The 22,837-nt window shown below is 36.9% G+C and overlaps 1 protein-coding gene across 2 annotated transcripts in view; it reads right to left on the minus strand.

Annotated features, from left to right (window-relative positions):
• Positions 1 to 22,837, minus strand: part of LOC134806391 (neprilysin-4-like) — a 68,024-nt gene that overhangs the window by 32,730 nt on the left and 12,457 nt on the right. For both annotated transcript variants that reach the window (XM_063779643.1, XM_063779642.1), the window contains exon 2: positions 14,128 to 14,180. In XM_063779643.1, the coding sequence (XP_063635713.1) occupies positions 14,128 to 14,180 (53 nt within the window). The remainder of the gene's footprint in view (positions 1 to 14,127; positions 14,181 to 22,837) is intronic.

Genomic DNA, 22,837 nt, shown 5'->3' on the forward strand with positions numbered 1-22,837 from the left:
TACCTTAATTTTTCGCACACGTGCGGAGCGGAATTACAAATAAGTAAGTATGTCTCGTTTTTGACACTTCTTTCTTTGTCTATATTAAAAAACCTAACTAGTACAAACCACTTAGCACGATGTAGGTACATTATATGCATTGTACGTCCGTCTGTTTCATCGTTTTTATCTCGTGTTGCTAAACTGTCTAACGATCCGGAACTGATTGAGTTACGTACTCTATTTCAGAGTGCAATGAGTAATTGAGTATAGTATGTTAGCTCACTATTATATCACGTTGCATGTACAATTGTACATAATAGACATAATTGCACTAATAAAAGTGTTTATGATGTGTTATGGTTATAAACATAATGGGCTTGCATAAAATTTCATTTTTTGCACCTGTAACTTATACTTTTTTACGCCTTGTTGACAGCTATGAATGTGTATGAGTGCCTAGTACTTAATTAAGGACCTGTCTTCTTTTTGATGTTGCCCGAATTTATTCTTCCTTTTGTTTTAAATCTACGACATAAATTTAATACAAACAATATTCACACCTAAACGAAGATATTCTTTTTGAAAGAATTGGGTAATTTATATTATTATTTTAATGGTGACATTTCATTCGAGTCAGTTTTGGACCATAGTTGGAAGCTTTGGACTATAGTTCGGGGGTTTTACGGCAAAGTGAATGTGGAGAAGACCGTCTGTCAGGTTAGACCGTCTACAAGCTCTTTCGTCACTTGTAACTCTTGTGTTGTACAGTCAGCAGCAGAAGTTGCTAAGCGGGCGAAGTGTTAAAAATTACCTTGACACGCTCTTGCTCTCTTAAGAATAAAGTCGCGTCAAGATCATTTTGAACACCTGGCCCGCTTAGCAACTTCTGCTGCTGACTGTACCATCACGCTCCACGATTGTTGCGCCATTTCCCTAACTAAATTGGTTTGTCAATACTTACGCTATAGAATTTCCAATTTAGCATGAACCCTAAATGGCATAACAACAAGGGGTATTTACCCTAGGGCCAACCGGTCCATGGCATGGCATATGCCGCCCCAGGCGGATTGCATTTTGTTTTTCTTCCTTGAGTTCTGGGGCGGCGAAACGTGCCAATGCCCGGGGCGCCAAATTTCAAAATACGCCCCTGCATAACAATCCCTTGTGTTGACTGCACACTCCACTTACAGAAGGTCGGTAGAGCTAGACCAGAAGGAGCGAAGCTCTTCCTTTCTGCCTTTGTCTGCGCAAAGTTCGTATACAAATATGAGAGTTCTTACCCTACGACGGTCTTCCCTTGACCTTAGTGAATTTTGGTGTTTTTACATCAGTATATCAATAGGTTCGATCTCCAACCAAATAACTCTCGTAAGTTTCATAGCTCTAAATTATCTCTTTAGGAATGGTAAACACGACCTCTTTCTGTGTATTTAAAGAATAACTACTACTCATTAAGCCCAACCGTTATAGCTGCATCTAATAAAACGTTAAAACTAGTTTCAGGCGCGTTGTATACATTGTCTCGCTCGTTCTAAATCCGCTATTGACTTTACGGTAAACTTTAACAAAGGATAGTTCATGCCTTTTGTAATGTGTACACGTAGTGTTGTACACTTTTATTTATATTTCATTGTAGGAGTTCTGAGCTCCATTACCTATACTAAATATTCACAATATTCATAAGGTCTATCTGTGTCTCTATTACCTCTTCACGCTTAAAGTCTGAGGGGTGAATATGTAGGTCATATTGAATAACTTTTACTATGGAGCCAACCCCGAAATCGCGGAAAAAAATCTGCTGTTCCATACAAAACATTGACATGATTCGTCGAAATGTATGAAGCCCGCTCGTGGAGTTGATTTCGTAGGTATTAGGTCTGCGGTCTGACGCCCGGCAACCAAAAAAAAGTCCGTTGCCGGGCGTCAGACCGTCAACATCTCCAGAAGATACCTCGTAGAGAGGCGAAACACGTGTCGAGTATTTGTTCTTTTGGTGGTGGTTGGTTCTATTTATTTGCGTATTTATTTTTGCGGTGGGAGGGTGGGAACATTAATTAATTACACGTAAAAAATACGCAAGTAAGTACAACGGGGTTAGCACTGATTGACTAGCACGTAAACTTTTCGCGGATTAGCAAAGTAAGCATCCCGAATAAAATAAAATAATATTTTCGTTTTAATTAATATGGATTTCCGCAAAGTAAAGCCTGATTCTATTCATTAATTTATATCTTCTATTCTACTTATACATTTTTAGCAGACAAAGTCGCGCGAAGATGCCAGTGACACTTATAATTCTAATCAATTGTAAACAATATCTAGTTCCGTCAGTGGGGAGACACTCCTCCTTTCGGGCATACTCGGGTCCGTTCGGCTCAGCCTTGCTCCGAGCAATTATTAGGGTTGGCACCACTTGACGTCCTTTTGCGTGCACGACCACAGATAAGATAATGACTTGAATGTTGACAACCCTAAACTCTGTGGTTCCGTAAGGTTTTTCCTTCAACCCAAGGAAATGTGTCGTGTGAACTGTTTTATGGCCATTGTCTTGCAATAAATAATCGGTGAGCACTGATATCATAATATGTGTTACCTAGTTTCAATCACTACACCTTATAAATCAACTAGCGACCCGCCCCGGCTTTGCAAGGGTTAACGAATTGAAATTATACACCTCAACCTTCCTCAAGAATCACTCTATTGATAGGTGAAAACCGCATGAAAATCCGTTCAGTAGTTTTTGAGTTTATGTCGAACAAACATATCGTCGACTCAGGGAACGAGACAAAGATATTCACTTTTCACGATATGCCTAGGAATTTCACGATCTGCCTGATCTTACGATCGGCCGCCGATTAAACAAAGGTTTGTTAGAGGTTGCCAAGTTTTATGAATAAGGGATTGTTAATTTGTTACGTTGATCGCCATTTGCCAATACCGTAAATGAGCGTTTTTTTTATTTTTTTGCCACTTTTATATACTTATTGTGCCCTTTTTTGCCACTTTAGTGTTATTTCTACTCAGAATCACGAGCTCTTTCGATCCTAATGGGATAAAAAAATGTCCCAGAGTTTTATTCCTATTGTGTTACCCATATACTTTGTATCGCGGTAACAAAAAGGAAAATATGAAAAATGTATGGAAATTTTAGGACACTTTTTTTCTCCTATAAATGAAAAGGGCTCGCGATCCTGACTAGAAATAATACAAAAGTGGCAAAAAAGGTCACAAGAAATAAAATGGCAAAAAATAAAAGAAACGCTCAAATAAGTATCACATAACCACATAAGATTGGCGATATCACGAGCTGAAAAAAACATTGCGGAATCACGCCCTTGTTGTGTTTAAAACAGATATAATCATAACAGCATCGCTTTAAATGGCGGAACATAAACATAAGTATACGACTTATTAAAAAATAATACACGTGATAATGGGTCATTGCGGATCCTACACTAATTAGGTCGTATAATGTTGTTTTCATACGACAGAGGTTTATCAAAATTATTCAAGCAATTATAATGAGTTTTGCAACGTAAGTGCAATGGAATTATGATTTTGCTTTGACGTAAATAAGTAAAAAAAGGCCCAAACTGTACCCGTTAATTAGGTAACATTGTACCTAAGTCATAGAAGGTAGGATCGTATAGTAGTGGTATACGCGTGCCTCCGTGAGGGACAAAACATACGCAAATGCGACACTGTGATTGGTCGAATTCATTTGTTGCCCACCATTATCCATACTGATAAAAAGGTGGGGAACAAATAAAATGTGAGATTGTGACAAGGGCAAACAATAATAGCTCTTTCGCTGCTACTCCTACTGAAAGATACATAAGACTATCCCGTTCTGTCAGTTACCCCCACCACTCATGCCAGATCCAGGTATATCCTAGATTCATGACCTAAGTATTTTGTTGATAGTTCGGGTATACAGGGTCACTTCAATTTGGTAAGGTGGTGGTACTAGTGCTCGACATGCTAATGCCCAGTAGATGACACCCTGCTGTCATCTCTATTGAAATGACTTAAGTTTCAAGATGACATGTACTGGGACCACGTCGGGCACCAGTACCACCAACTTAATACAAAATCAATGCTTTACACACATCTTCCCTAAACTAAGCCCCTTAATTATACTGGGTCAAGCAGATCTTGTCAGTAGAAAAAGGCGGCAAATTTGAAAAATGTAGGCGCGAAAGGATATCGTCCCATAGAAAATTTTAATTTCGCGTCTTTTTCTACTGACAAGATTTGCTTGACCAACTATAAGTCTCAATTTATGCTTTAAATAAATGCCCTTTCGCGCATGAGAGGAGGACTGTGCCCAGCAGTGGGACGTATATAGGCTGAATTATTTATTTATTTAATAAAGAAAAATCATTATTAATTAATTAATTATTATTTTCAAGTTATAATGTAGCCTATTTTTTTAGGCTTCACATGGTTATCCTAACGTTAATTAACAAAGAAGTTTAAAGAATTTCAAATCAACACTTTCCTCTTTGGTTAACTATAAATCACCTGCCAGTTACACGAGAGTCACCCTGTATAGGTACTAAATGATACGCATTTACATTAAAATAGGTATACACGTGTATAACAATGAGATATTTTAATTCTTACAGAAATTGCTGTCATTTATGTGTAATGAACTTGTCAAAATGTATGTTTTATTACTCTCGATTCATCTCCATGAGAAAATATAAAAATCAGAGATCACGTCACAAAACACGCCTTGGCCCACTTCATAAAGCTGGGGTTACATTGCCTGTCCTTTTAGTAAAAAAAATTGACTTAAAAGTCTCTTCGGTTACCGCAATAGCTACTCATGCCCTTTCATTACAGCCCCGTTCATTACGAACACACAAGGGTTCCAACTAGGGTTGCCAACTTTTTTTTGGTGGAATATAGTATTTTCCAGAATAAGCCATCAAAAATATAGTACATTTCAAAAAAATATAGTACTTTTAGATAAAATACTAAACATGAGTGTAAAATACGTTTAATCGGAAATATAGTATTTTAGCGTACTATATATTTTTCCAAAAGTATATAGTACAGAGAGCCAAAATATAGTACAATACTATATAATATAGTACGGTTGGCAACCCTAGTTCCAACCGTCCGTTTACATAGTTTTTTTATTTCATGTTATAGACTTTTTAGAAATCCTGTCGCATATAGGTAGGTACTTAATTATGTCATACATTAGTTGCAAATTTATGGTGTAGTTTTTAACGTGCAATAAAGAAATCTAAATATAAATAATAATAGATCACTGTAGGTACATACCCGTGTGTACATACGTACAGACAATAAATGAATTGTGACGTTCTCAATCAAAAGGTATACCACTATGTCGCTTACCATAAAAACGAAATTTGCTTATATCTTTATACGAATAACCTGTCAGAGCATCCTTATGGTAGTAGACAAAGTGGTATCTTTTGATTGAGAACGTCACAATTGTGAATTATTATAAAAAAATATTATGGGACATTATTACACAAATTGACTAAGCCCTATTTGTCAGTAAGGATTGATTGATTGATAATGGTGATTTTAATGGTCATGTGTCATATAATGATTTATTCTCACGCAGTGTGGATGTGGACTTGTGGAGCCAGCATAGCCCGGCCATTATACGGCCGCTCTGCAGATTCACTTGCACCGTTGCGTAACGACGGGACCGTGAAATCTGGCTGGTTGTTTCTTTATACACTACATCGGTGGCAAACAAGCATACGGTCTGTCTAACGGTAAGCGGTCCCTGAAATTCCTCTTAAACGTGTTAAAATGTGAATGTAACACCTATGTACCGTGTCTTATGAAAAAAAAAACAACGGGTTGCACTCCGGGAGTGCCGACAGAAGTGAAAACTTAATGACTAATAGTCCAAAATGTTTGCAGCACTATGCATAATTGACCCATCCTCCTTTCTATTGAAAAACTTTAGTTCCGAAATTGCTGGCCAGTGAGCTTAAATTTGTAGCGTTAATTGTTTAAAATTCGAATAGAAATTGTAAAGTTACCTTGCAGACCTCGCATCTAAATATATTCGGTCATGATATTTTGACTTTTATTCACCAGTACTAGAGTTCACTTTTATTAGCGATTTCATCAAGATGTAGCTTTATTGAATTATATTGGAGTGATATAAAGTTAGAATGTAACTGTGAGATCCTCGATCGTATTTCAGCCCGTACAAGATTAGAACATTGAGCTTTATTGCTTTATATAAAAGTCCAGTTTTAAATAATTGACCTGATTATGATACGTTATGACTAAAGTTCTTTGGTGAATAACATTGTCCGTCACACATGACGTCAGCGCGTTACGCTGTCTCGAGTTTATCATTTTTTCCCCACCTCAAAAAGTGCTCAGCGTTGCTAAAGAAGTTTTCACTTCAAAAAGATGTTCGAAATTTGAATGTCATTAATATTAAATCGATATCGAACGTCGATTAAGAGGAAAGGGGATGGCCGCTTCTCCATAGAAACGTAGTCCACATTTTCCTCTCTGGATATTGACATTATGGAAAATGTTTTGACATAGTTTGATGTATATTAAGGCGTGCTTTTCCCGTACGAGCTAAGCGAACCAGTTTTTTGAATCCATCGGAAATATAAGAAACAATGTTTTAAAATTGTGAAAAAAATATATCTTATACTTAAGGATCTGGCAGATATGTTTTGGATCTCAAAAACATGATTAGATAAACTTTGCTCGATAGAAAAAAATTCCAAAGTTACGCCTTTTTTTAACAATAAATCAATCTCAGAGCTACAATACAAACTTTTTTGACTTGTTTTTTACATAAATGTATAGGTAATAAGATAATCTAGATGATTTGGATCACTTTGTCTCGGTAACATCATTAAAATAATTTCTATGTTTCAATACCTACTAAATCCGCAAACGCCATCACTCGCGAACGCACTTACGCCCTCTTCAGTCGCGCGGCAGCGCTTGTAGAGGACGGACCTGCGTCAGTATGTTCCGCGCGGTCACGTGATTCTACCATTTACAAACAATGGGAAACAAAGCATATGAAAAGTAAGAAAAAGGCACTAAGTGCTATAAAAACACACTTTCTGATAACAGAAGCATCTAATACTTTACGAGGTGCTTGAAAGCGCCTAGCTTTCCTACATCAACAGTTAAAATATTTCAGTATTTTCACTAGGTCAGCAACCAATTTCAATGTAGGTAAATAATATTATATTCCTAGATAATACGCGATACGCGATTAAGTCCCGTTGTGCAGTTTGATAATATAATTGTGAGTATGTAAGTATGATATATTTACAGTATCTCACCTTTACTTATATACCTACGTCCGATCTGCAAAATGATTATATTCCTTCGTGCTCTTTGACTCCTTTGAAAATCAGAAATTATTTATTTGGATTGATACAGTATGGGGATGTTACAATATATGTATAGTGTTACGCTTTTAGTATGAGGGTGCCGAAGGCGCCCGGCTTTGGATCGCATGCAACGCGCCACGCCCGTCAAGCGTGCAAATTCATCATCATAATCATAAAGTTAAATAAATATAAAATGTCAAATTGAAATAATTGAAAAAATTACCCTAATAGGCATATCGCAATACAATTATTTAAGAACTAAATACATATCACTAATTTTAATATTTGACCACGGTCGACATGAATTAAATATAATTGAGAGTTCAAAGTGCCTACAGGCAGTTCATCTTGCGCTTGGTTGTATTAGTCTTGTTCGAGAAACTGAACACGGTGAAAAATAGAGATAATACTCCTAAAAATACGTGTGATACCTCATTAGATTCGTCATAATGCCTAGAAAAATGCATTCGAAGCGTGTAGTAGCACACACAAAATATCAAAAGTTATAAGCAAAAAAAGGGGGAAAAAGTAGAGATCTTTAATTTCCCCAATATCTCAAAAAGTATTCATATTACGGTGCGAAATGGGTGGGGGGTGCTCGACCAAATGTCATAGAGGGCCCCAAGACAAAACAAACTGCATTTAAAATTTTTCAAAATGGCCGACTTTATTTTTTATTTTTTTCAAGTTGGTCCGAGCGCGCTGAGATTTGGCATGGCAAAAGATAGAGGCCTCTAGAATCCTATGAAAATATTTTTTTTTCGAAAAAATCTAAGATGGCGGAAATAATGGTCATTTTAATTTTGTATGGCAACTTTTAAACGGTGCGAGATGGGTGGGGGGTGCTCGACCAAATGTCATAGAGGGCCCCAAGACAAAACAAACTGAATTTAAAAATTTTCAAACAGGCCGACTTTTTTTTTAATTTTTTTCAAGTTGGTCCGAGCGCGCTGAGATTTGACATGCGGCGAGCTTGGAGGCCCAAAATTACCATGTGAAAAAAATTTTTTGGAAAATCCAAAATGGCGGCGGACACGGGCCAAATTCAAATTTCCAAGTAGGTTAGGCGAGCCCGAAGGGCGAGCTTCAGGCAGGGAGGCCAAAGGCCGACCCCAGTGGATGGCCGAAGGCCCGGAGCCTCCACCCCGACTCCCAAAACGCGAGGCCGAAGGCCGAGCTGCGTGAATGCAGTTCCTCCAAACGTCCTACAAAGTCAACTTTCTTGATAAGCGGAGCCGGCGGGCCGAAGGCCCGACGGCGAAGCGTCAAGGCTCGCGAAGGCCGAAGGCCGAGCTCCGCGTTGGGCCGAAGGCCCGAAGCGTCACACGTGAGGAGGAAGTTGGAGCTGAAACACGACCCAATAGGAAAAGTTACGATTTCCCAAGCACGCGAGGCCGAAGGCCGAGCTGCGGGAATGAAGTTCTCGCATGCGGATCTTTTCTTTCTATCAAAAGTACAACTTTATTTATTTCTCCCTTTGGAAAACAAACTACTACACAACAATACCAACAGCAGGAATGGACTGCTACCAACAATGTGGGTTAGGTTAGGTTAGAACTGCGACCCTCACAAGAGCAGACTGCTACCAGAAAAGTGGGTTAGGTTAGGTTAGAAATGCGACCCTCACAGAAACGGACTGCTACCAGAAAAGTGGGTTAGGTTAGGTTAGAACTGCGACCCTCACAGGAACGGACTGCTACCAGAAAAGTGGGTTAGGTCAGGTTAGAAATGCGACCCTCACAGAAACGGACTGCTACCAGAAAAGTGGGTTAGGTTAGGTTAGAACTGCGACCCTCACAGGAACGGACTGCTACCAGAAAAGTGGGTTAGGTTAGGTTAGAACTGAGAACCCGACAGAAACGGACTGCTACCAGAAAAGTCGGTTAGGTTAATAGTTACAACAGCACAAACAACAGCAACAACAACACGTCAACAACAGCACCAACAGCAAACAACACGCGTACCGCGGGGCCCTCGGGCCCCGCGCACAGGGCAAAATCTAGTTAATATTATTAAAGAGGAGGATATTTCCAATACAACATTATATACTTGCAGGACTGTATCTCCATTATTTATACTTTTTATTCAACGCTGAACACAGTCCTCCACGCCTCATTTTCGGCGTGAAAAAGCGATTAGGGGCCCTCGGGCCCCGCGCACGGGGCAAAATCTAGTTAATATTATTAAAGAGGAGGATATTTCCAATACAACATTATATACTTGCAGGACTGTATCTCCATTATTTAAACTTTTTATTCAACGCTGAACACAGTCCTCCACGCCTCATTTTCGGCGTGAAAAAGCGATTACGTAACATTCAATATAATTTTAAAGGTGTATAAAAAAAAAAATAAAAAAAAAACATTTAGTAAACTTTACTAAATCAGATTATTTGTGAAGGGTGCGGAATACGGGGTGTGATTACAGAGAGTTCAAAATAAGGCGGGTATAAGACAATTTTTTTTAATATTTTGTGTTATTCAGTCAGTTACGTGGTCTTTCACTATCGGCCTCATCTGAGAATTCAACGTCGCTCAACGAGCTATGGAGAGGGCTATGCTCGGAGTTTCTCTGCGTGATCAAATCAGACATGAGGAGATCCGTAGACGAACTAAAGTCACCGACATATACTGTGTATGACATATATATACGTTATTTGACATCTGTCACTCACAACAGCAATACAACGTAAAATGTCTCGCACATCGAAATCACAAAGGAAAACAATTGCACTACGAACGTTTACGTTCTACGTCTTTTTTTTAATTTTATGGCTAGCCGGACACCACCTTTATGAATCGGTAGTCGTCTAAGTAAATCGATATGAATTTTTCATTTTTCTTTTAATAAAAATAAGGAAAAGGTGGATAATCAACTGTAAATATGGATATATTTATCGTCACCTAACAGACATCAAATTTGACACAGAAATAACATAAATAAACTTTAAAATAGATCCCCAGTTCGTTTAGATTTTGACGATGGGTGCGTCCTACTCGGTCGGTGTATTAAATGCCTTGCGCGAAAACCATATAATTCTAGCTTTATTTAAATCGCAAATAAAAATTCATTATACGTCACAATTCGATACCTCAGTCTACGTGCCATCCAATCGTAATCGCTTGCTGTGACTATCGATTTGGGTTAGTTACATCTCTATACAGGATGACCAGTAATTAATGGACAACCTTCTAACCATCGACAGGGCAGCTTAGGCTGGTCCAGAAAATGCACTTATAGGTCTAGTAAAAGTTTCGTGGTTTTCGAGATAATCGCACTTTTGTCTTTTTTACTAGTTAGCACCATACTTCACTTTAAACACCATCTAGGCCATATCTTTATTTGTAGAAATGTAAATAGCATGTGTGATACCATTTTAGAATCAGTATTAGATAAACTATTTTTAAGAAAGTTGGCCACTCTGTTCTCCATACATTTTTTTTTCACCACAAGCGACCAGACTTCTTGAAAATGTTATATATATATATATATATATATATATATATATATATATATATATATATATATATATATATATATATATATATATATATGTATATATATTGTTAAGGCCGTCGGAAGACGCTGGATGCGGGTCGCTTCCGACCGGAATGGAGGGGAAGGCCTATGTTCAGCAGTGGACGTCTTATGGCTGAGATGATGATGATGAGTCAGTTACAACTTAATTAAAAAAAAATGTATATAATGTACTTAATAAAATGTAGGTACCATCGGTGCGCGAGTTTGACTCGCACTTAATTGAATTATTTTCTTGAAAACATTGTTTCGTTAAAATTGTGTGATCATTAAAATAGGTATAAAGTCGATAGGTATTGTAAACAATAATTTATTAAGTTAGGCAACAAAAGTATTGGAAATTGTGATAATGAGACCCACCAAAAACATTTTCATGTAAAATGTTGCCAAGAAGAAACCATCAGGCTTGCACTGACAAAAAGTTATCAGAAATTTACTTTGAAACTGTTTTTTTTTTTGTTTTTAGAGCTTATAAATAAGTACTACTGATCAGTAACAACGTTTTAATTTCACGGCAGCGTTATTGAGTTAAAGGAATCTGTAAAGTAAAATTATTGATTAAGGTTAATAACCTTTATAAATAGAACCCTTAATTGACCGTCTCCTTTAAAATTGTTACTTTCCTTTAGGTACTTTAACTCGAACACGCTGCCATGAAATTAAAACGTTCTTTACTGATCAATAATAAGTACACATGTCTATATAAAAATAATAATTATACATGAAATGATCAGAAATACGTAATGCAAAAAATACATACGTACATATACAATAAAAACTCTAAAACGTGACCATTTCCCGGTCTAGTTAAAATACTGCCATCATAAGATCATTATACTGTGACCCGTCTGCTATGTTTACCGTGCGCGACGCGCGCTCACGATCTCGGCGAGCGGGTCGCGGGACGCGCGGGCGGGGCTTCACGGTTTGCCGCGCACCTCACCCCCTCAGATTCGTTGATGAGTCGAATCATATCGCCTTAAGTAAACCATAGCTATGCCCCGATGTTTGACTTTATTAGATTTTTTGATTGTAAAAATTAGGAGCGAAAAACAGATTTTATACAAAGTTTTAAACCCATAGTTTAAGTTTTAAATGCTCCTTACTTTTATAGTAATTAAAAATTCGAAAAAAAAACAAACGTAGGGGCATAGCTGTGGTTGATATTCAACAAATTAGGTATGTCAAAATATTTTCAATAATGTTAATATCCAGAGAGGAAAATGAGGACATTTGAAGGAAAGGCGATTCCGCGCGGCTCCTGCACTTTCGTCTTAATTTGTTGTTTGCTTGCTATTAATTGACATTTATTCATTTCGAATAAAACGTTACTTATAAAAATGAAAGCCAAATCAAATTTGTTGTTTTTCAGAGTTGTTCAAAACTGGAATGTAGGTAATTATAAAGTCGATATTGATGTAATAATTATGCAATAATAACCTTTCCACGGTGAAGAAATTAGTTCTAATTTCTAACAAAATAGCTTAGCTATAATATGCTGGCCGTAATTTGCGGTTTTTGAACCCAACAGGTTTATAATATGTGTGTAAATAAAGATATTTCCTAACAATGGAACCTAACAGAAACGTGTTAAACTAAGTTTAGGTCTATCTGGGTTTATCGCTAGGAACATAGTCGTGGTAAGAAGTGACAATGAGTTACATCTGTGAGTCTATTGTTGTACTCATCTTTATTGTACTTCGTTTATTAGGGTTCCGTACCCAAAGGGTAAAACGGGACCCTATTACTAAGACTTCGCTGTCCGTCCGTCCGTCCGTCCGTCCGTCCGTCCGTCCGTCCGTCCGTCCGTCCGTCCGTCCGTCCGTCCGTCCGTCCGTCCGTCTGTCACCAGGCTGTATCTCACGAACCGTGATAGCTAGACAGTTGAAATTTTCACAGATGATGTATTTCTGTTGCCGCTATAACAACAAATACTAAAAACAGAATAAAATAAAGATTTAAATGGGGCTCCCATACAACAAACGTGATTTTTGACCAAAGTTAAGCAACGTCGGGAGTGGTCAGTATTCGGATGGGTGACCGTTTTTTTTTTTGCTTTTTTTTTTGTTTTTTTTTTTGCATTATGGTACGGAACCCTTCGTGCGCGAGTCCGACTCGCACTTGCCCGGTTTTCTTATTACTCGTAAGTCGTAAACGTCAGGTGCCCATAAGGGTGATAGCTCACTGTAAGTTAATGTCAAAAAAAACAACGGGTTGCACTCCGAGAGAAGTGAAAATTCAACGACATTGTAACTCAAAATATTAATAACAGCGCCATCTAGTGCAAAATTTCTGCAGCACTATGTATAATTGAGGTTAACGCCATCTAGCGTTATTTCGTCGCATTACTTGAAACCCCTAAGCACATCACTGTGAGTACTACAGTTATATTAATACCAGTTTGAGGGAAACTCACTAGATGGCATTTAAATCAAAAAAGAAAAACACAATGACATTGTCCGTCACGCAAGCGCCCTGCGCCGGCGCCGCCTAAACGAAACAGCAGGCTCAGGCATACGTTTTCGCCGAGCGGTAGAAAGAGAGGGTTACGTCTTACGTCTTACGCTGTCTCGAGTTTAACATTGTTTCCCCACCTCAAAAACGCACAGCGCCGCTAAAGAAGTTTTCACTTCAAAAATTTACATCTGTAATACTAGACGGCGGACCAGGAGCATATATCGTCAGTCATCGCCTCCCGGCTGATACTGTGTCAGATGATAGTTTAGATGCTATCATGAATTAAAAAAATAGTCAGCCGGTTGTATCGCGATGGAAAGACCGTCAGAGCTGTTTCCCACTGACGTTCCAGTTTTTTTGCGGGTACGGTTTTTTGCAGGATTCAGTTTTCTGTATCCCGCAAACAGAATCCTCGTGTGAAAGTTACTATATTAGCACTTATACCCACTACTAAAACGGAATCCTGCAAAAAACCGTACCCGCAAAAAACTGGACGTCAGCGGGAAACAGCTCTCAGTTGAAGACATGAACATGTAAATTTTTTTTTTCAATCATTGCCTCCCTGATCTCCCTATTGATTTTGTGTCAATAAAGTGTAAAGGGTTGCCGTACCATCGCCCACACTGTTAACTGTACATCGGTGGGCCTTATGCCTTTTGTAATAAGGCCCACCCTTATACAGTTAGGAGTGTTGCTGTTTGTACGTCACTTTCCGCTCTGTCTTGTAGCTATAGACAGGAGCGACCATCAAAGCCCTCTAGAAAATTTGTAAACTTACAGTTTCTCAGCCAGTTTGGCCGCCGCCGGCGCCTCAGCGTCCACATCTTTGATCTGAAACAGTAACACTTAAGTTAGATTTGGGACCGTTTGTTTAGAGTTGTAAAATGTTTTTTTCAATCTGGATATTTTTAAGTTATTTCTACTTAGAATCAGGAGCTCTTTATTCTAATTAGAGAGAAGACGACCCCAAGATTTTAATTTTCATTCCGTTACCTAATTTTATATTTCGTCTAGAAAAAAAATATTAATGGTGGGTACGCTTTTCTTCCTGGTTTTATTGGTTGAAAAACTTTGACTGTATTTGTGTCAATAATTAATACATGTAAGTTTATAGTGCCTTAGGTTAATCAGTGTTAATTCGTGAGTTTATAAAAAAATAACTGAATTCGACAACCTACACATGCGCAGGCGGGGAATCCATGGGTCGGGGTGTCTTTGATCACTTATACGTGGTGAAATTGAATAAAATATTAAAGTAACACCATGCATTATTTTGGCAGGTTACAATTTTTTAATGTATTTTTTTTTTCAATAGTTATATGATAAATTGGTAACGTTTGAGTCAGTGGACTGTAGAGGATGTAGAATTATAAGTTTGTATGTAGGAGTTGATCTTCGGAACTGCTCATCTGATTTCAAACATTCTTTTACCCGGTTTTATTGTATGGAATTAACTTTCTGGGTGGAAATTGGCTATATTTTATCTTGCAGCTTTGCTTTAGGTTTTTTATTATACGTGCGTGAGGCCACCAGCCCACCAGGGTATTAATTCCACAATAAATAAATATGCATTGTTTTTTTAGAAACAATGCCAGAAATTACAAAAAAAATACCGGAAGAACCAAGAAGAACAACTCAATGATGCACTCGTAAACATAGTGGCGGGCACAAAATCTATATTCGTGCCGCATCGAAAGCATACAATATTTTTTATAGAACTTTATAAAATAAATATAAAGGCAACATATCAAAAACCCGGGTGCACAGACCAAATTTACTGAAACGGAAAAGCTTGCAATTCAAAAATCTGTTGCTAAGTGCGATGATAAGTTAAATTCCTACGTTATTTATAGTAAATAATCTAATAAGCGCTTAAAGTTATTAATTTGTATCATTTGGTATGTTATCAAAGTAACCCTAACACCTTAAAAATATATATAAGTAACTGATAAAGTACTGAACCGATTTTTATTTTTTTTTTATTTTTTACGGGCTTTTTAGCGGGCCTACTTTAGATTGTCAGCAAAAAAATTTGTGGTTTCAAAGTACATTCTCAATATAACTTTGATCGCGTTGTTTTAATTTATGTCTGAAAAAATTATAAGCCCTAATTTTTATTTATTTGGCAGGCTGAAAGAAGAGAAAAAACCGATTATTATATTTTTATTTCATATTTTTACGTGTATAAGGATCGTCAAAAAATGGTGCCAAACTCTAAAATTGATCAAAGTAACTCAGTTTTACGGAACTTGTGTTTAAAAATAACTCCTATCTGTGTTTTTCTAATAATTATCTGGTGCTTTATTTCATGCATGGTGTAAAATAATGTATTTTAAATACAGTATAATACCCTATTATGAGACACTTTTTTCTCCTATTAGGATCGGAAGAGCTCGTGATTCTGAGATTTCTGAGTAGAAATATTATAAAAAATTTCAAATTAGTTTTACATACAAAACTTCTACTCGCTCTAATTTTTAGGGTTCCGTACCCAAAGGGTAAAAACGGGACCCTAGTATTAAGACTCCACTGTCCGTCTGTTCGTCTATCTGTCACCAGGCTGTCTCATGAACCGTGATAGCTACAGATGAGATTTTCACAGATTATGTGTTTCTGTTGCCGCTATAACAACAAATACTAAAAAGTACGGAACCCTTGGTGGGCGAGGGCGAAAGTCCGACTCGCACTTGTCCGGTTTTTTAAGAAAATTAACAGTGATAGCGCCCGAGGTTCCGTTGCAGCAGTAATGTTGCAACAGTAATGCAGCTACCATCAGAATGTCACTTTAAGCCGACTTTGATGTTTTGTGCAAGTTGCAACCGAAGCTGAATCTCTCCGCCGCGCCGTCCTTGACCGGCGCCTGCGCTGCGTCGTCCCGCTACATTAGTTCCGACTGACCGCTAATTAATTGTGATACTAGATTACAAACAAATTAGAACGGTTTAAAGTTAATGAAACTTACCATTAAAAAAATTATGAATAATTTGTTAAAAAAATGGTTAGCCGGTTTACGGACGATAATTTTGTGTGATATGATTGACGTCATAAGAAAACGTGGCCGTAACGTTACCATATAATACCGAGGTCCCTACTTATACTTAGATAAAAATAGCAATTATTATTTTAGTGGAGAAAAGCAAGTAGGGAAGGGGACCCTGGCAAAGGCCGGGATAACGCTAGGTAGAAGTAGAGTTTGCCCTTGCAAATATAGGTACTTAGTGTGAATTATTTTAATACTTGAGAATTTTAATGTAAAAACTGAAAACTACAATTTTGCATTAGAACCCTTTTTAGAGATTTGCCTCTTAGTTTGCTCGGTTTCCCAGATAAATTATGAAGATAATGTACCGTTAACTACGACAACAACAACTTTGTACGGATAGACGGATACTAACACTTTATTGCTTATTTGTATTTACCCGTATTTACAACAATTTACTTACTTTACAAAGTAGATCCTATTGAATGACACGACAATGTGTCAATTTAAAATGTTACCTTTTACAAGGGGAGGCCTATGTTCAGCAGTGGACGTCTTATGGCTGAGATGATGATGATGATGCCTTACTTTACAACTTAGTTGCAAAGTAAAGACGTCATAATTAGCTAGTGCCACAGCAAATTAACATCGACTTTGCTCATCCTTGCTTGAGATAAGGTATCGGCTTACCATGTTAGTTTAGTTAGAGGATGCATAGTGAAACGGTAGATTATACAGGGTGGAACATTTCTAGGGACTGAGCTGAAAGGATAGTGTTATCTAAAATGATCTACAATCGAGTTATTATAATCGTAAAACTGGATTAAAAAGTAAAACGAAATCATTAAAATGAATTATTTTTATATCAGTGACAACACTGACAACCCTATACAAAGTTATTTACATTTGAAATTGACATATGTCATGTCATTAATAGAATCTTCTTGCTAGGGTTGAAACATACACATTTTTGCACTAATGTTTAACAAACTCTATCTCAAAAACGGTTAGAAATATTAACGTGATTAATAAGTGTAAAATAAAGTACAAAAAAATATATTTATATATATTTCATTCATATATTTTTCGACGACGCGATTCACATTTTTTTAAATGGTACATAGTTTCCTTTGCTTTATTATATTAATTCGTCTTAACCTAAATTAAACGCTATCAATCTAATTAAACACATTTACAGATAAACAATGTATAAGTAGTATTTCTTAATTTACCATCGCCTACACTGTTAACTGTACAATTGTACTACATCGGTGGACTTTATGCCTTTTGTAATAAGGTCCACCGAAGTACACTTAGGAGTGTCGCTATTTGTACAACAAGGAATCAATCTTTACGTAAAAACATAAAACAAAACAAGTAAAGAAGTAATTTGAAAGTGAAATAAGTGTGCAATATTTTTACTCTACTTGCGCCACCGATCGGATTTGCAAGTTTTGCAACACGGTGGCCTAATCCAAGTAATTAGTGATGAAAATCTCTTCAGCATCTATTTAGAGTCCGTCTACACAATCTACAGTGCAAGTGCCATTATAAAGAACGTATTTTCATAGAAATTTGACATTTGTGATGTCATTGTCACACATTATAATCGCAAATACCATGCAGAGTTGGCTTGGTTTGACTTTATTCGTTTCAATTTCACTACAAAATAGTATTTACGTACAAATGGTTGACTTTATGTCTCAATGAGTTTTGTACCAATAAACAATAGGACCAAAATTTACGGTAACATAATTTTTCACTATTTTCTTGTAGTTATTGAGAAAACAACACAATAGATACTTATTGACAGTTTTGTATAAAAATAGTAATGAATGATTATCATTAATGTTTGATAGACTTAATATCATTCGTTCTGAAGTTATTTCTTATCAAACCTTAGGTAAGTATGGTTCTAATACAGTATTATCTTTAAATAATGGCATAGTATTCTATATGATTTCATTATTGTAAGTTATGCATTGTCATCTATTTCAATAGTTCGTAATTTATATGTCCCTTACCTCGTTGTCATTATGATATGACCTATCTTTACAATATGGCCTTTACTACATACGTAAGGGCAGGTGAGGATAAAATAAACATTAGGTATACAGATACATTTGTAATTTGTACTCTCTTTGTCTCGAACGTCTCTAACGAAGTGCAATTCTCTGTATATAAAAAAAATGTAAGTAAATACCTTATATCAATAATTTTTATAAAAATATCAACAATTAAAATTCGTCCATTACGACAAGTGTACAAAGGAAAGAAGTGACACAAAAACTTAGGTCGTAGGTACAAATAGGACAATCACCGCGCCGCCTCAAAAACAAATTTTATTTCTACTTTATCAGAATACGATACTGGTTATGCCATTAAACGGATCACAATTATTTTTGTTACTCCTGGCGGCGTATTCCGATTTATAAACAGGTTATGATTTTGATCTGGATTTGTTATGGATATGATCTGTCAGTATCAGAAGTGAAATTTCTTTAGCTAGAAACGTCACTTTCATAACAAATCCAGATCAAATTCCTAACCTGTTATTGCAAACAGAATAGGCCTCTTTATATGTCTTGTATCGATATCGACAAGGCTTGCCTAAGATGAGAGTGCGTTTTTTCCGTTGTGCGGTGAGAACAGTAAATGTGCATTATTCGTGTATTATCGGCTGTCATTATGTAACGTTCCATTTACACCGGCGCTATCGCTAAGGTTGTCCACTAACAGTTATTAGTTTATTTATATATTATTTGAGTCGTCCTTTACTATACTCATAATAAATGAATTTGAATTGAATGGTGATCTTATCGTGACATCAAAATCTTAAACTTATAACGATTCTAAAATTGTATTGCTATTAATTTAAATTTTATTGCACTAAATATATAAAAATATTGAACAAATGGAGGACTATTCTTCATATGATATATTAGGTAGGTACTTATAATAAAAATAGCTCGAACTAACAACACATAAAACTAAAATCAAATCGAAGTCTTGGTAAACACAATTACTCCATCCAAGCCAGTAATAGACGATGAGAATCGTCATAATAGTCCGTTAATTGAGAGAATGATCTTGTTTACAGTTTTTATCTGCAATTAAAAGATCGCTGGAGATAACTACGGCGTAATGTCGCGGGGAAGAACTTTAGTTACATTGGGCTTGATAGAAATATTCTTGCTAGAAAAACTTTAACTAATCGCTCAAAATTCATTAGGTACATTGATCATTACCATGTAATTTATGAATGTATGCTTGGTGGTCTTGGTGTTTTTGTATCTACAATGACGGTGTTGACGTTGGCAAATAAAATAGGTAATGGTTCTCTTATGGTAAACATGTAACGTAGCTTAGCCTATGAACCTCTGCAAATCCATAGGTGTAATGAGCTCACGAGCGCACTGCCAATTTTTTTATAGGTATAAACAATTCACTGTTTACAGCTTCCGTCACGGTTAACGCCATTTTTTGCTAAAAAACACTATACAAGAACGAATCATTAATTAAAGCATTTGCAATTGCCAACCCTAAATATGCCCCAATTTGCACAACAGACTTTTTGCCTTTTACAATAACGATATGTCGCAAAAGTGCCTTTGTGGTTTTTAGTGCATTTTTATATTTTTTATTCAATTATCTTAATACGAAACACAAATGTGATTGAGTATGAGTAGGCGTAAGTGACACCTATAACCAATTAGGTACTTACACCGCGTAAAGATATTTTTTTTGCTACACGGATTCAGGTTTAATTCAGGAGCTTTGCTATAGGCTATGGGGCTGTCCATAAATTACGTCATCGATTTTTGACGATTTTTGACCCCCCCCCCCCCCTATAATCATCCAAAAATCATGCTTCAAATGACCCCATTTCCTCCTACTTCATGCTACCGTCATCCGATGTCCAGACCCCCCCCCCCCCTAATTTGAAATGACGTAATTTATGAATAGCCCCTATACCTAACTGGAACGGGACAAATCATCTGAGGTACTTACTCTTTTTTTTAATATTACATATTTAATATGACGTCATAATGTAGAATTGCAGTGAATCCACTTAGTATTAATATGAGCTTTGGTAATTTTAAGCGCCTTTGTCTGTAGCTGCCATACTTACACGTAATGTCATCGACAAAAGTGGTCGTTCTGGCGCATGCACCACGTTAAGATAAGATAACATAACCTGCACCAACAGTTTCCTCCACACCGTCTAATACGGATACGAACCAGAAATGCAAATATCGGATAGTATCCGTGACGGCAATTAGATCTACTAGCTTCTTTAATCTTTATACTCATACTTTACTTTATTACACCCGCCTGCAACCCCCGAGGTTTCACAATAAAGTTACTCAATATGACCTATATAGGTACTCAATTACTTTACTCGCAAAATTTGGCTAAAGGTTGAAAAAAGACCCACCTCGCAAACGCGTTGCTATAATAAAACGACGGGTTTAATGTACTTACCTACATTAAATTGCGAAAAAAATCTATAATGTTAATATCCAGAGAGGTAAAAGGGACTACGTTTGTATGGAGAAGCGGTCACGGGATTTCGTCCCCTTTCCTCATGAGGAATAAATGCATATCCCTCGAGTCACTCTCAACCTTACCTATGACACTACGTACGGTCAAGAAATTTAATTTCATGACAATTTCGTGCCTTGTTACAATAACAATTGTATGAGGTCCCCAGCGACTTTCATACTGATTAATTGTCACTGTGACAAGGTATGATATGGTACGGAAATTAAATACTTTGACTGTACCTTCAATGTAAGTTGTGTTGATATAAATACGAACCAGAAATGCAGATGCATCCGTAATGACAGCAATTAAGAGCTACATAAAACATGGCGAATGTATTATTCAAGCTACGTCTTCATTCCCTGGGAAGTGTCGCTTTGCTAATGACTGTGATTCAAATAACACGTCTTCAGACGCATTATGTACACAAATTATAGACTCGCGACACATCTGACTATTGTAGATCTTATGGCTTTGATATAAGGTTGAAGAAAGGTGAATAAATTCTGTAAATAATTAAATAAATTATAGATGTACGCACGACGCATGAACGAAAATGCAGGGCGACGAATGAATGTTTATGAGGCGTGAATGAGTTTGTAATAGTGATCACTTTTAAGGTTTTATTATTCATATTAGGTGTTTTTAACCAAGCTAACTCTGAATGGCATTTTCAATGATAAAATGTCATAATTAATGTCAAATTTGACGTGGATAATGATACTCCCTTACTCCCCCTTAGGTACTTTATCCTGTTCAAATTCAAATCGGTGCAAAGCTGGCATAAACGGACTACAAAATGAATTTCGAACTGTTGGGGAGATTATTTTAGATCGAAGGGTGAAATTTAGAATCGTAGATTAAGAGATATTTTTTTAATAAAATTTATAATTACACAACTTGGAGATTTCTTTTCTAATATGATTTCAGTTAAAGAAAAACACTATCTATGTGTTAGTACGACTTCATTTTTTAAAAGTGCCTACCTACTTTATAATATTCACATTTTTATGGTTACATCGCCTGAAGTAAAGGACAATTTAAATTAATTAACAACCAATTATTTCTATTTACATTCAAGATATAGGATACGTATGTTGCGTGAGCATCGAACTGCGTAAATACCCCTCTGAAAAAACTCAACTAAGTACCTTCATTGAATCATTAGACAATAGACTAAAGCGGTCGTGGGAAATAGAAACACGGTTGCCCGCACGTGCTTTTCTCTATACCGATTTACGTTAAAAAGTAAAACGACGTAGGTAAGGGATATAGAAAAATGTCCCTTGCGCCATTTGAGCCGAAGATCGATATTTTCAGTAGTAATTTTTTCAAGTATGTTAATGGTGGTTATTTATGTGTTTATATTCGTTGTAAATGAATATGAGTAGGTAAGTAAATTTCAGTTTAAAAGCCAATAAATAAGAAGCTACTTCGTCTTAAAGATGAAAAAAATGTGTATTATTATAACTTCCCATACAGGCGTTATGTTATATGGATAACAATATGATTGCATCTCCATATAGACATAAGTAGGTACGAGCTAATATTTTTAGTCGTATTATACATAAAGTTTATATTAGCCTCTGTCTGTGAGTTCGCTGAAATGAATGAATGAATTTACTTTATAATCATAATAATCATAATCATTGCAGGGCAGCTTGTGGCGAGCTGTTGGGGAGTAACGACCCCACGGACCCGAGTGCTCCCGAGAGTCGGTCAGGGTCTCCGTCTCCGACGTGTCTTCGTCGGTCGGAGTGGACCCCAAGGGGACCCGCAGGACTCTCAGCTCTGGCTTGCCTTCATTGGCCGTCCAGAGAGGAGTCGCTAGAGCTATATGCTCCAGGGCTGGAAGTGAAACATGCATAAGACGCGAGTTGGCACAGTGGCTGGTAACAGCCACTGGGTAGAAAGCGGCGCACACCTCTCGACACCCCTGAGCCGCTCACACCGGTGTTGCTCC

Source organism: Cydia splendana, chromosome 3 (genome assembly GCF_910591565.1).
Source record: "Cydia splendana chromosome 3, ilCydSple1.2, whole genome shotgun sequence".
Lineage (NCBI taxonomy): Eukaryota > Metazoa > Arthropoda > Insecta > Lepidoptera > Tortricidae > Cydia > Cydia splendana.